The sequence below is a fragment of the Syngnathus leptorhynchus genome, chromosome 5 (genome assembly GCF_054491065.1).
Source record: "Syngnathus leptorhynchus isolate UIUO chromosome 5, UIUO_Slep, whole genome shotgun sequence".
Lineage (NCBI taxonomy): Eukaryota > Metazoa > Chordata > Actinopteri > Syngnathiformes > Syngnathidae > Syngnathus > Syngnathus leptorhynchus.
This window is the reverse complement of record NC_141199.1, coordinates 6,776,455-6,788,990: the sequence shown is the minus strand read 5'-3', so window position 1 is coordinate 6,788,990 and position 12,536 is coordinate 6,776,455. Positions and strand designations below refer to the sequence as shown.

At 38.4% G+C, this 12,536-nt stretch overlaps 1 protein-coding gene across 4 annotated transcripts in view; it reads right to left on the bottom strand.

Annotated features, from left to right (window-relative positions):
- The window catches only part of LOC147056584 (endonuclease V-like), a 52,602-nt gene extending 40,282 nt beyond the window's left edge, over nucleotides 1–12,320 (bottom strand). For 3 of the 4 annotated variants that reach the window (XM_085913205.1, XM_085913204.1, XM_085913203.1), the window contains exons 1-7: nucleotides 12,195–12,320; nucleotides 11,322–11,493; nucleotides 7,884–8,018; nucleotides 7,713–7,752; nucleotides 6,539–6,651; nucleotides 3,546–3,614; nucleotides 2,492–2,620 (exon numbers count right to left, since the gene is read on the bottom strand). In XM_085913205.1, coding sequence (XP_085769331.1) covers nucleotides 2,492–2,620; nucleotides 3,546–3,614; nucleotides 6,539–6,651; nucleotides 7,713–7,752; nucleotides 7,884–8,018; nucleotides 11,322–11,493; nucleotides 12,195–12,232 — 696 coding nt within the window. In that variant the 5' untranslated portion in view covers nucleotides 12,233–12,320. The remainder of the gene's footprint in view (nucleotides 1–2,491; nucleotides 2,621–3,545; nucleotides 3,615–6,538; nucleotides 6,652–7,712; nucleotides 7,753–7,883; nucleotides 8,019–11,321; nucleotides 11,494–12,194) is intronic. The other variant, XM_085913206.1, reaches the window with a different exon arrangement.
- Between the last annotated feature and the right edge of the window lie 216 nt (nucleotides 12,321–12,536).

Sequence of the window (12,536 nt, the reverse complement as noted above, 5' to 3'; positions counted from 1 at the left end):
ATTTCGGTTTTAATGCAGAATATTTATATCAGCAAACACACAGGGGAATTAGATTTCTTGTTACTATTTTTCAACTTGTTCTAATGATGTCCGGTAATAGCAGCACAAATGCTCAACGTAGCCATTCGCCGGGTTAGGATCGGGAACTGCCCGAACTAATGGAGCCAGTTTTATTGATTTGCCAATTTTAGGACTATACATAATTTGTCCCGTGTGACTTGTTGGGGATGGATGAGCTCTAATGGAAATTATCGCACAGAATTTCACACAGCTTGTACTGAACTCAATTGAACAGTATTTAATGTAGACAGGATCCGGTCCATTCGATTTCATGAGACACTCACGCAAAATGATTCCACTCTTTTAAAACCACAAACTTATGCGATCACTTGGTTTGACATGGATCTTGTATATAGGAAATGACCTATTGAGGGGCCACAAATTATGTGCAAGCTCCTTTTAATATGTCTTTTGATAGTCTTTCACCGCATGCACCAACTCAAACGTTGAGAAGAAAAAAAACCAGAAAGCAAGAGATGATCCTCCACTGCCGCTCACGTTACTTTCTCTCAGGCTTTTTTGTGAGCTACATAAGATAGAGACAAGTTTTAGCTACTGAAGGTGTGGGAGAGATTCTGCTGCAGTGTGCACTGTGCACCCATCAACCTTCACTGCAGGATTTCACCATGATGTCATTTTTCCTTTCATCTTTTCTTTCTTTCGATCCCTCATTGGGCCCAATGTAGAAGGAGGGCATGTGTTTTTTTTTCAGTTGTGATATAAGCAGAGAGAAAGAAGAGTTTGTTTGTGCTTGTGCGTAGATGCAGTGTGATCAAATAGTTATGGTAAGAAAATAATTTTAGCAATGCAGCTACGTATAGTCAGACAGTTTGTACTACCCCCCCAAAAAATACAAAATAAATCCTTCCTCTGTACTTTTTTCACAATCTGACAGATTTTATGGAACACGTCTGATGTCAGATAGCAGTCACTGATGACATAAACCACACGAGCTTTCTGCACAAATTATGAAAATTAAAACGGAATTTCACCTTTCAAAAACCCGAAGTAGATGTTTTGCCACAATTTGGTCTTGCACGTGCCCACTAAAGTAATGTTTCTAAAATGTATGGAAAGTGTTGACAGTGATAAAGATGTTTGTGAAAGACACCAGAGGTGACAAGTGAAGCATGCCAGAGGAGAAACAAGATTTGGGAACAAGTGTTTGAAATAAGCAGCGTCATTACAGGACAGAAGGTTGACGTCCCTCTTTTTTGTCTGCTGTCCATGTTCACCCCGACTGTCGCTGCTACTAGCACTGCTAAAGACGCCTCCACTCCCCCTCCCACCAGCTAAACAACTCACGATAATACTTTGATGAAATAAGCACACATAAAGGGAGGGATGAGTTAGCTACTTCTGCTGATTTGAAAATGTCTGCACGTTGAAATGGCATTGCAGTGGAACATAAAAAGCATACCAAAGAGTGGGAACACAGCACAGCCTAGTGGAAGCAAGTATGGGGGGGGGGCAGCATAGAGAGATCAGTTAAGGTCATCCAAAACATGTTTTTTCCTCCTACCAAACACGTGGGTGAGTGTTTTAATAAGACCTGATGCTGTCAATGCAATATCTTATTTGAGTGTTCACACGAGGGCTGTAAACCTAACAGCATTTCTCAATACTCACGTACCTTGTTAAGAGTCATCAGCTGCTGTAATATTTCTCGTAATACACAGTGGAGATGAGTAATACTAGTAAGATGTAGACCATTCACAATCAAGCATAATAATCTTACCACAAGGTAGCAATTAATTTCCCTCTACTGTATCTCTCTAATTATCTCATCTAATGTATCATGTGCCATTAAACAATTGAATTTTGGTGATCACTAAACGCATTTTTGTTTTACTATAATGTCCTATATGCTTCTGTGATGTCACTACCTTGGTTGAATCTAAAACAATAGCTGCTCTTTCGGGGATCGCTGATGGTGTAGGGGCACACTCGCCTGTCTTGTGTGCCGGTACCGTGTGTTCGATTCCCGCATTGACGGTTTGCGTGTGCGTGTATGTGACAAAAACTAGGGGGAAGAAAAAAAAAACCCTGCTCTTTCACCATATTCTGATTTACCCGTGATGCAAACCTTAATGATGTCACATACATTTGTATCACATACATTACACATTCAATGTGTCCTGCGATTGGCTGGCAACCAGTTCAAGGTGTCCCCTGCCTACTGCCCGATGACTTCTGGCATATGCTCCAGCATGCCCGCGACCCCCGTAAGGACAAGCGGTACAGAAAATGGATGAATGGATGTTTTATTAATACCATGGATGTGGTTGTGAACTTAATAAATAGCTTTCAGTTGTAGGATGTTTTCATGTTGAGACTGTACCTCTTTCTATCGTAGGTATTAAGCTCTGAATTTGCGCATTGATTTCAGCAGATGACAAATGTGTGTTTACATTTGCGGGTCTTTTGGTACCTGTCTGATTGGTTCCGGGACTCTGAATCGGCTACAGGAGTGGGTGAGCTGAACGGCTGTGTCCAGACTGATCTTGTGGCCAACTGACACATAGACTGGCTTGGTGCTCTTATCTGAGCTACGCAGTGCCTGCATGAAGAGTTCAGTGGATGTGAATGATGAGTTAGAAAGAAAGTCCCACCTCCATTTCCTTATCCTGTATTATGACTTATCTTATTATTTATCTTTTGAAAGCAGCTACATTGTTAGATTAAAAAAAAATCTACTTCTGATTGTTAAGAAGAGACATTGCATTGTTCCCTTTTGTGATCATGTTTTGTTTGCCTGTCTCTCTAATTTGTGGTTTGATTGGCCCCTTATTAGCTTTCGTTTTGTTTCTATTTCTCGTACGGTAGTTTGTAGATTATTAGAAAATACACTTTTTGTCAACAATTGACATTGGATAAATTTCTGGGGCACAACTTGCAGATCTAGGATTTATTTTTATTTTTATGAAGAGCCCATGGGGGCCAAGAATATCTCAAACGGCCGGCAAAACCAAGAACACTTTTTTTTTTTTACAAACCTAAATAAATAATCAGAAAACACAAATAAACATTCAGCCGGTGTTCCTGTGCCCCCCAGCTCCGCAAGTGACATGAGGATCTCGCATGACAGACGTGCAATGGCACAATGGTTGCGAATTCCTGCTATAAATGGGTTGAGTGTCACACTTTTTAAGTTTCTGTTCACACGCACCTGCATGTAACTGTGATACAGCAAACAGCTCATTAAATGTGATATGGTGATGTTTACTTGACACTTGGATAACTGGAGCTAATAATAAGGTAATTAGTCATTTATAATAAGTTGATGTCATTTCAGCAGATTGCGAGTATATTTTAAAGAATTTCACCTAGCGAGCAGAAGTTAGCATGCCTAAATGCGAAAATAGTGTGTGCATACAGTCCATTGTGATTCCCAGTTTATTTAGTTGCACATGAACTTTCGGTCATCTGCAGAGGCGAAGTATTTGTCAGTAATTTGTTTTTATTTGCATATCTTTCCTTCTCACCTTTCCAAGAACTTTGCCAGAGGTAGCTCTGAGTGGAAAGCAGTCTCCACCTTTCTGCAGAGCTGATATCTATGTAAACAAAAAAAATATACTGGAGGTCAGAAACAAAGAAGAAGAAAAAACATGCAGTGGGAAGAAAGAACTAGTTTGTTTTCTTTGGTTTATTTTGAGGAATGAATGCTTTAATACTGTTTCTTGCATTTAAAAAAAAAAAGTGCTTAAATGGCCTTGTGGTTCTTTTTCATGTAGAGAATTTCTTCATTAATATTCCAATCTGTTTTAAGTAAAACATTTTCACAAAATTATATGATGCTATACTCACCAAGGATAAAGCCATTTATTTATTCACCATTTCATCTGGTGACGTTGGTTAAGTAAGACATATACACGAAAAATATATATAAATATAAATGACATACTCTCTGCATATTTGAAACCTTCGATTGGTATCAGAATTAGAAATTTGTTTTAGCCCCTGAGAGAGAAATTCATTTGGCAATAGAAGTACATAGAGAAAGCCCGAAAATAGGAATAGGAAAATAAGACAATCTAAAAAACCAAAACCCAATTTAAATAAATAAATAAATAAATAAATAAATAAATAAATAAAGTGATAGGATTATATTTATACGCTAATCCATGTTTAGTCTAGAGCTAATACTATGAATAGACAATTATCGGTTTGTGCAAAAAGTAGTACAGATTTTTCTGAATGTTGATATTTTATCTTGATTCATCGCCACAAAGAGTTTCCTTCGAAACAGAGCTATTGTTATAAAGGCATTCATTTCTTCTTAATTACTTTATTTAAGTTTTTTTTTTTCACACGCTAGTGAGAATAGTATGATATGTAAAGATGTTGGTGGTCCTGTGCATTATGTGTCTTCGAGGATGGATGCGCTGTCCACTATAACTCATCAAAGCAAAGAGACGACAGGAAGACAGAAAGGTTAAAAGGGGCCACGAATTTCTGCTGGACTCAGGTGAGTATTGTGTATTTTTGCTAGCATACTGTGAGGGAGGGCAGTAAGGTGAAGTAAGTAAAGAATCCACGTCACAACAACAGATGTCCGAAAGCGACCAAGTAAGTCATCAATAGCATAATGGTTTGAATTAGCACTCATCAGTGACAAACTGAGAGGTTAGTCCCCACTTTTCTAGGGTAGGGACGATTACACAGACAGACCAAAAAAAAAACATTTCCATCCATCTTAACTTGATCCTTATCCTTTTTTTAAACATTTTTCCGTCTCTCGTCCACAAGGTGGGCGTCAATCAGTGGTGGATAGGCAGACCATTTAATCATTGTAACGGTATGCCTGCTTCTGCAAATTATGTATTCTTATGAATATTATTATAATGTTATTACTATTAACAACATTTAATTTTAATCAGAGCAAGACACTACACTAGAAAAAGCAAAACAAAACACATCCAAGTAAATGCCTCCCACAGTCTGAATACATTTGCAGAGTGGCCTTTTGTTACCTCTAACTTCCTCAATAGGTTTGTTTAATCAATAGGTTACAACATCATTCCAACAAAAGATTAGATCAGCTGAAAATGCAAGTACCCCAAAACAACCTTAATATATAATCTTGGGCATTTGCTCCCAGCTCCTGGTATAATTGTGGCCAAAGCAAAGGCAGAAATTATGTCTTTGGGAAGATGGATAGATCAACAAAACAGACTTTCCTGCCAATGGGTTATCGCTATCATTACTCCCCAAAGAAAGTTAAGCATGAGGGAGTCATAACTTTAACCTTCGACACAATGTTTTCCAAGAGTTTGCGAAGTCTTAAGGTTTGCCTTAAGTAATACGGTGGACTCAAGGGAGGATAGGCATAGCCTGCATAGGCTAATTCTGTGAATAATTGATGGTCATTCATTAAAAATATAGTACGTATATCTGGGTTTTTTTTTAACCCCACCACAAATTTCTTAAATAAGCAGTGAGATGCCAACAAATATTTTCTACAAATAAATGTGTGTGTGAGAGAGAGAAAGAGAGAGAGACAGACAGAGAGAGAGAGAGAGATAGACAGACAGAGACAGACAGAGAGAGAGAGAGAGAGACAGACAGACAGACAGACAGTGACAGACAGACAGTGACAGAGTGACAGAGTGACAGAGTGACAGAGTGACAGAGTGACAGAGTGACAGAGCGAGGGAGACAGAATTATAAATATTGGAAAAACATCCACAATTGTGTGAATCCACAGGTGCCCAACCACACTAAAGCAATGGTAAACTAGTAGAACAATTTCAGAAAAAAACTAACACACTTACTTTCCAAATGTTTGTTTCATTTTTTTTATCCAAATTAGACATAGGGTAAAATAAGGAAGCAAATCAGACAGCACTGACCTCTGCCAAAGATTTGTCTTCCCAAGTCAAATCAATGTGTCCATCATAATCTACGATACTAATCTCTATGATAGCTTTTTTTTTCGATTGTATTTTTTATTTTCTTGATCCATAAGCAAAACACATTCCAATGTGACAACATGGGGTTTCAAATGTTAAATGATATTTGGCTACCAAAAGCACAGTAAAGAACAGAACAAGCTGAAACGTAACTTGACAGCTTCTAACACAACAAATTTATGACAGATATTGCATTTTTATCCTTATGTCTAAAGCCAGGGAGACAGGCAGCAAAAAAAATCCAAAACAATTTTTCAAATGACATTCTCAGCCATCTTAGAGCAAAGAAATAAAGTAATTTGTCTCATTGTTACTGTAATGTTGATTCTGTCCTTTGTCAGTGTCTGGCATGCCATTTTTTCTCAATAAGTTCAAAAAAGTAAACATTAAATCAAACGTTGCTCACAAGAGAATTGTTTCATTATTCCCAATGGCAAAAAAATACCAACTCAGTGAAACAATAATCAATACTCAAAGAGTCCTATGCAATGTTTGCCTAGCATTACAAATTGCTGCATCAAGATATGGACGGAAACCAATGTGAATTAAGAGAAATATGAGTTTACCTGAGACTGGTGTTCTTCATTTTTGACAACTCCCTGGACCTGGAGCAGGTTCTTGGCAACACCAACACACGGCAGCCCTGACAGCACTCCAACATGACATGCTAGTCCAAATTCTGCATGATCCAAACAGTGAGAACAAAACCAAAAATATTTGTTATTCATGCATGATAAGAACAACATTAAATAAACAAACATCACAGTTGTCCTAAGTAAATTTGTTCCTACTGAGGTAATGATGTAATCAGATTTTCAACAAAAGTGAATGTTAGATGGGGTCTTAGAAACACAATATAACAAATGTCGTCATTCTCACAATATTAAAGGCATTTTTATGGAATTATTTAAACAAACATGAGAAACTAGAATTTAGAGACGTTTTAGGAGCTTGAACAATTCACTCCTAGAGGAACCCATCAATAGATCTATATTTCAAACCATTTTTCCTCACAGGGGTTGCAGGCATGCTGGAGCCTGTCACTTGAATTTGGTCAAGAGGCGGGGGACACCCTGAACTGGTTACCAGTCAATCGAAGGCCACAGACAAAACAACCGGGGAATTCGGACTTTGGAGTGCTCAATCGGCCTTGTTTTTGGACCACTGTGAGGCAGACGTGCTAACCAGTCGACCATTGTGCCACCCAGCCAAAACGTAGTGGGAACTCACCTGCAGCTATAAAGTAGCTATACAAATCTATAAGAAACAGGGCCCGATTTTCATTTAGCACAAGTCTAGTGCAAAGCACGGTCTGTGTGCATGTGTGATGTTTTTTTGGGGAGGATTTTCCTAGACTCACACATGTGGAAGATGGCGTTTGTGCTGTTGAGTGAAACAGCTGACTTCTGAGCAATCGAAGCGGCTCCCCTCAATCCCTTTAAAATCAGAGCGCACATAAAATTGCGGAAGTCGAAGATTTTCTCGCCAGGGTCCATGCATGAGATTGGCGCATACAAAGTGCAGATATACAACGTCTCCCCTAGTGAATGATGTAGTCGGCATGTCACGTGATGTGAATGATTGGGAAAACGCCTTGGACGAGCATCCATGTGACCCGGTATACACAAATTAGATGGATGGATGGATGAATGGATGGACGGACGGACAAGACGGGTGGACGGATGGAATATTTGATGTGATGGGCAACTGGGTGGGAACTGCCTTTTTATGTTTTCTTACCTCTGTAGTGAAAGAGACCATTGCCATCCACAAATACCACCTGTTGGGAGACACATTACAATCACAACATGAACACATTCAATACTTAAAGGGTAAATTGACCCCAATTTTCATGTCGTAAAATGTTTTGTGCAGCCAAACTTGTCAAAACACAGTGATATGATGAATTGCCTGTGGTAGAAGTGCGGGCCTGTCCCTTTCAAGTCGCTGCAGTGCCTCCAAGAGGAAAGGGGTTTCTCTGAAGGCTAGAAAGCCTGCCATGTACGGTGCTGTCAGGGTCACCATTTGACTGTCCTCATAGAGCACCTGGGCAGAAGTAAGGGGTCAAAAAGATTTCATATAACTCACAAAACACCTGGAACTCCAGATGAAAGCAAACAATTATCTTGAAATAATTTATTGCTGGGGTGGGGGTCTCTATGCCGTTGACAACCATGTTTGTGAATCTATCAACAATGGATAGAAAAAGTCTACACACCCATATTCAAATGCCAGGTTTTTGTGATTTGGAAAAATGAGACCAAGTTAAAAACAATACAAATGTTTTTTGTTCCACCAAATTGGGAAAACTCAATTGAAAAAAAAAAAAAAAAAAAAAAAAAGAAATCTTTCAGAGAGGAAGCGTAGATAATCAGTGGTGTGCAGTCCTTTCAAGTGTGGCTGTGTTCAGGATCACCGAATTACATTCAAACTTCTGTTAAATAAGAGTTAGCGCATACCGGGCCAACATGTAAAAGTGCCTCTTCACAGCTCAAGCTCATGACAACGTTTCGACGAAATGTAATTCTGAAGTGACAAGTGGATAGAAAATGGAAATGATATCCTTTCATGTCTTTTTCAAAAACAGTCATGAAGATAGAGGTTGGCGATTCTCAACAATTTCAACAAAAACAAGAGACGGAATGTTGTTGTTGTTTTTTAATTTAACACGGGCACCTCGACATGTCTTGAATGCACAGACAACAAACAAACTGCAGTGCTCAAGAAATCAAACATTGTTACTCAACTAGACATACCGGGAATTTGCAAAGCACTAAGGAGATGAGAGAGGACCAGGTCACAGATTCTGAAGAACTGTTAATATTCTGAATTCTTATTTATAAAGATTGAGAATAATTGATTAGGGTTTTTTTTTTTGTGGGTTTTTTTAATACTTGAACCCTTTTTTTTTGAGTGGGACGGTAGGATGTTCTCTGAGTAATGCCTGGATTAACTCCAACTCGAGAGGACAAAATGAAGGACAAATTAAACCAACGTTATTTTTTTCATTGCTTTTTCAAGTCAAGTGTTGTATTTGTTTTGCAATTAGACTTAACAGTGCTTTTCTGGCTTGTTTTCCCAGCCATGTTATTCATTTACAATTCAACCACGACACTGAAAATAAAATCTCTAATTTGATCATGTAAGACATAATTGGTACAGGAAATAAATAAACCCCTCCACCAAGTCCAACCACTTGGAGTTCCTGTAGTAAAAGGTACCAGTGACCCATTTGGTGTACATCGCCACGGCACTTTATGATGTAGTTTAGGATATGCATCCATGCGTTCATTTTCTTCCACTGCAGCCACTTATCTCAGCTCTTTCTAGCTATTCTGCTGAACAGCCCGTATCAAAGGGGTCAGTACCTCGTAGTCCCAAAGCACACCTAGGTTTGGTCACGTGACATTTGCAAAGCGACCCCAAAGGCACACGCGACATTAGTTTCGGTCAACAGCACAAGGCGGCATCCCTGATATGGATGAAGTATAAAATGTATCTGCTTAATGATTATTCACAAATGCAATAATCAAAATGTTTAGACTAGTGGGGGCACATATACCACATATTCTTGCCAAATAAAAAAAGTTTCCCATTAAAAATCCTTTCCACTATTTATATAACATGTAACATGTAAAGTCCAAATGTTCTCGTGTGCTTTTCTTGACATTTTTATATAAGCATCATACAGCACAAGCCCTGGTTGGTAGAGAAATTTCAGAGCATGAGAGGGATTTCATTGTTCAAAGGTATCTGTCAGGAAGAAGGTTGAAAAGAATTTCCAAGGCATTCAATCATTCAATTCATTCAGCAAACAAAAGAAGAAAAGAAAAACATTACAGCCAGGCTACGTTTTTGAAAGAAAAAACAAAAAAACACTTGTAATCTTGAAGTGCATGCAGGAAAATATGAAATTACAACAACGTTTTTTCCAGCGTCATTCAGAAAAGTGTATTTGGGTGCAAACACACTGCTCATCACCCCCAAAAAAAATTGTACCTACGGTAAAGCATAGTGGTATAGTCAATGTGGAGAGAATTATAACCAGTTCCAAATAGCGGTGCTTGGTGCTTAGGTACAATATGACACAATGGGGTTGACCATGACATTCAAAAATCTCTTGAGAAAAAAAAAAAGATGTGAGTGAACTATATTTATTCACAGCACACAGCAGGAAAGTTTGTTTTAAAGCATAGATCATTTGGACCTGGTTTTAAACAACTTTATTTTTCGGCTCTCGTGTTACTCTTCTGGAGCACACGAGAGAACCCAGACAGAAAACATCTGATCAGAACCAGCAGTTCTAAGAAGGCAGCATCCAAATTGTGTTAGTTTCTTTTTCAGCCTCTTGAAATGATTTCCTTCTTTTCCATTGAATTCTCCAGGTTTTAGGTGTAAACAATTCAAATGATTTGTTTTTGGTCTCACTCTTTCATATTACAATTTTGTGAGGTGTATCGACTTTTTATATCTACCGTATATGTCCTCTGTGCTTGGCTGTCAACAAGTCCCTGTACACTGCTATCCAACAGTAAAGCTATTATACCGGGTCACTGTTAATTTAATTGAACTTTTGCACAATATTTATTTCTGTATTGACCTTGTTTGTTGGCAACATCCCATAGCATAATGATTTACCCATGATGATTTATGACATTTGTCATAGTATGTTGCCTTTAGGCAATCAAAGTGAATGAAATGTTCAGACATTCTGTTCAACGACGTGATTGTGTATCCCAGTTGCATTTCTCAGCACAAGCCATTTGTCGCACAGTGTAGTACAGGTGGCATGCTGCATAATCCAGTCTGGCAGCAGAACACGATGCTCTTCAGTACTTCAATCAGCCCTTTAAACATTAGCATTATTCAAATGATCTTATCATACAAGTCAACACATCTGTCTCTCAATCTAGTATAGATGCAGTAGTAGAAAATGTCAACTCAGACTAAACAAGATAAATCATTTAAAAACCTTTACCCAACATAGATGTGACCTATAAACTGTACAAATTAATTTGGAGAAAAAAAAACACAACAAAAAACATCTGAGATGATGAGGTTTCATAAGTGTGCCATGTGGATGATGGGATAAGGGGAAAATAAAGCTTCAAATTTGCTTCATGAACCAGTTGTATTTTTTAACTTCTCTAGGTGACACTATTGGTTTAAATAAAAAGAGTTAAAAAAATGGCAAGTCAATGTTGTGCAGGGAGTGCCATCTAGAGGTGTTAAAACAACAATTTCATGAAGCAAAATGGAAAGCTTCATTTTCCGATTAATTGTTATAGGGCCATTAACTCATTAAATTGGTGATTTAAAAAGTCTGGTAGGAGAACGGACACAGCTTACCTTAAGATCAGGGTAGCTGAGCACGACGAGCTGGGAGCAGGCATTGACGTCATCACCTTTGATGAATGAAAGGTCCAACCCAGCGACCCTTTGAAGCCCTGAGAACTTTGGACTCTTCTGCCAATCTTCCGTGTCCTCCTCCACCACCTGCTTTCTGAGATGCTCCTGCTCACTGCACACATGACACATGTTTGAGACAAAAAAGGCACATGCTGAACATTAAATTCAAAATGTACAGTAAAGCCTGTAATATCACTATTCCTGTAGTTTTTTATGGTTTATTACACTGTACAGTACAGGCAAGCAAAGCATTGTCTGTGTCTCAAACTATTTCTAATGTCTGTGTGTTAGAATTAAGTTTGTGGACTTTTGTTTGTGGAAATTAAGTTTTAAAATTGAACGTATGGGTGTTGAAATGTACAACTCTATTTTGCTTTATGTGCCCATTTTACAGTTAACTTTGGCTGGGTTTGACAAACTGGAAGCAAGCATGCTTTGCCTCTTTTGGGGGGAAATTTGTCTGGGACGTACCTCCCGCGAGAAACAGGGATCTAATGAAGTAATGAGTGCAATACATTATTCCTTAATAAAATGCTCTCTTTTGATTGACACAAACCACAATTGTCATTTAATATTGTAAATATTATAGTTGGGAATTCACTGATTTGAACTGCACTGCAAAAAATAAACTGATAGCTGTTTCTAAAACTGCGGTTCTTACATTATACATTAATATTGGGTATCAAACAAAACTGAACATTGTTTATTAACTTTGACGAGAAAGCTACACACAGATCGTGGATTGTGACAAGTAGTTACTCTGAATGCAGATAATTGAACAAACCTAAGAATCAAATTTTGCAACGCACTGACCTTTCCCACTGCTTGACCAACTCTTCCGTTGGAGACATTTATGAAATTAAGACGGGTTGGTCAGAAATCATTCAAATGTCATTTGCAAGCTACTCAGTAGTACAGGAAATACTTCCGTGTGTGACGTCATGCCTGAGCCCGATCGAGCGAAAGCATTACCTATATAAATACTTCCATCTAGTGGCCTAAAGGAAAATCACAATGTGTGCGTGTGCGCGCGTGTTTGTTGGTTCTGTCATGGCGTTATTTTACATTATTTTAATTCAAAGAATTGTGTCCACTTTGGCAACAAGTTATAATGTAGCATATGAAGTGTAAAGACACTATGTGGAGGTCGTCTTG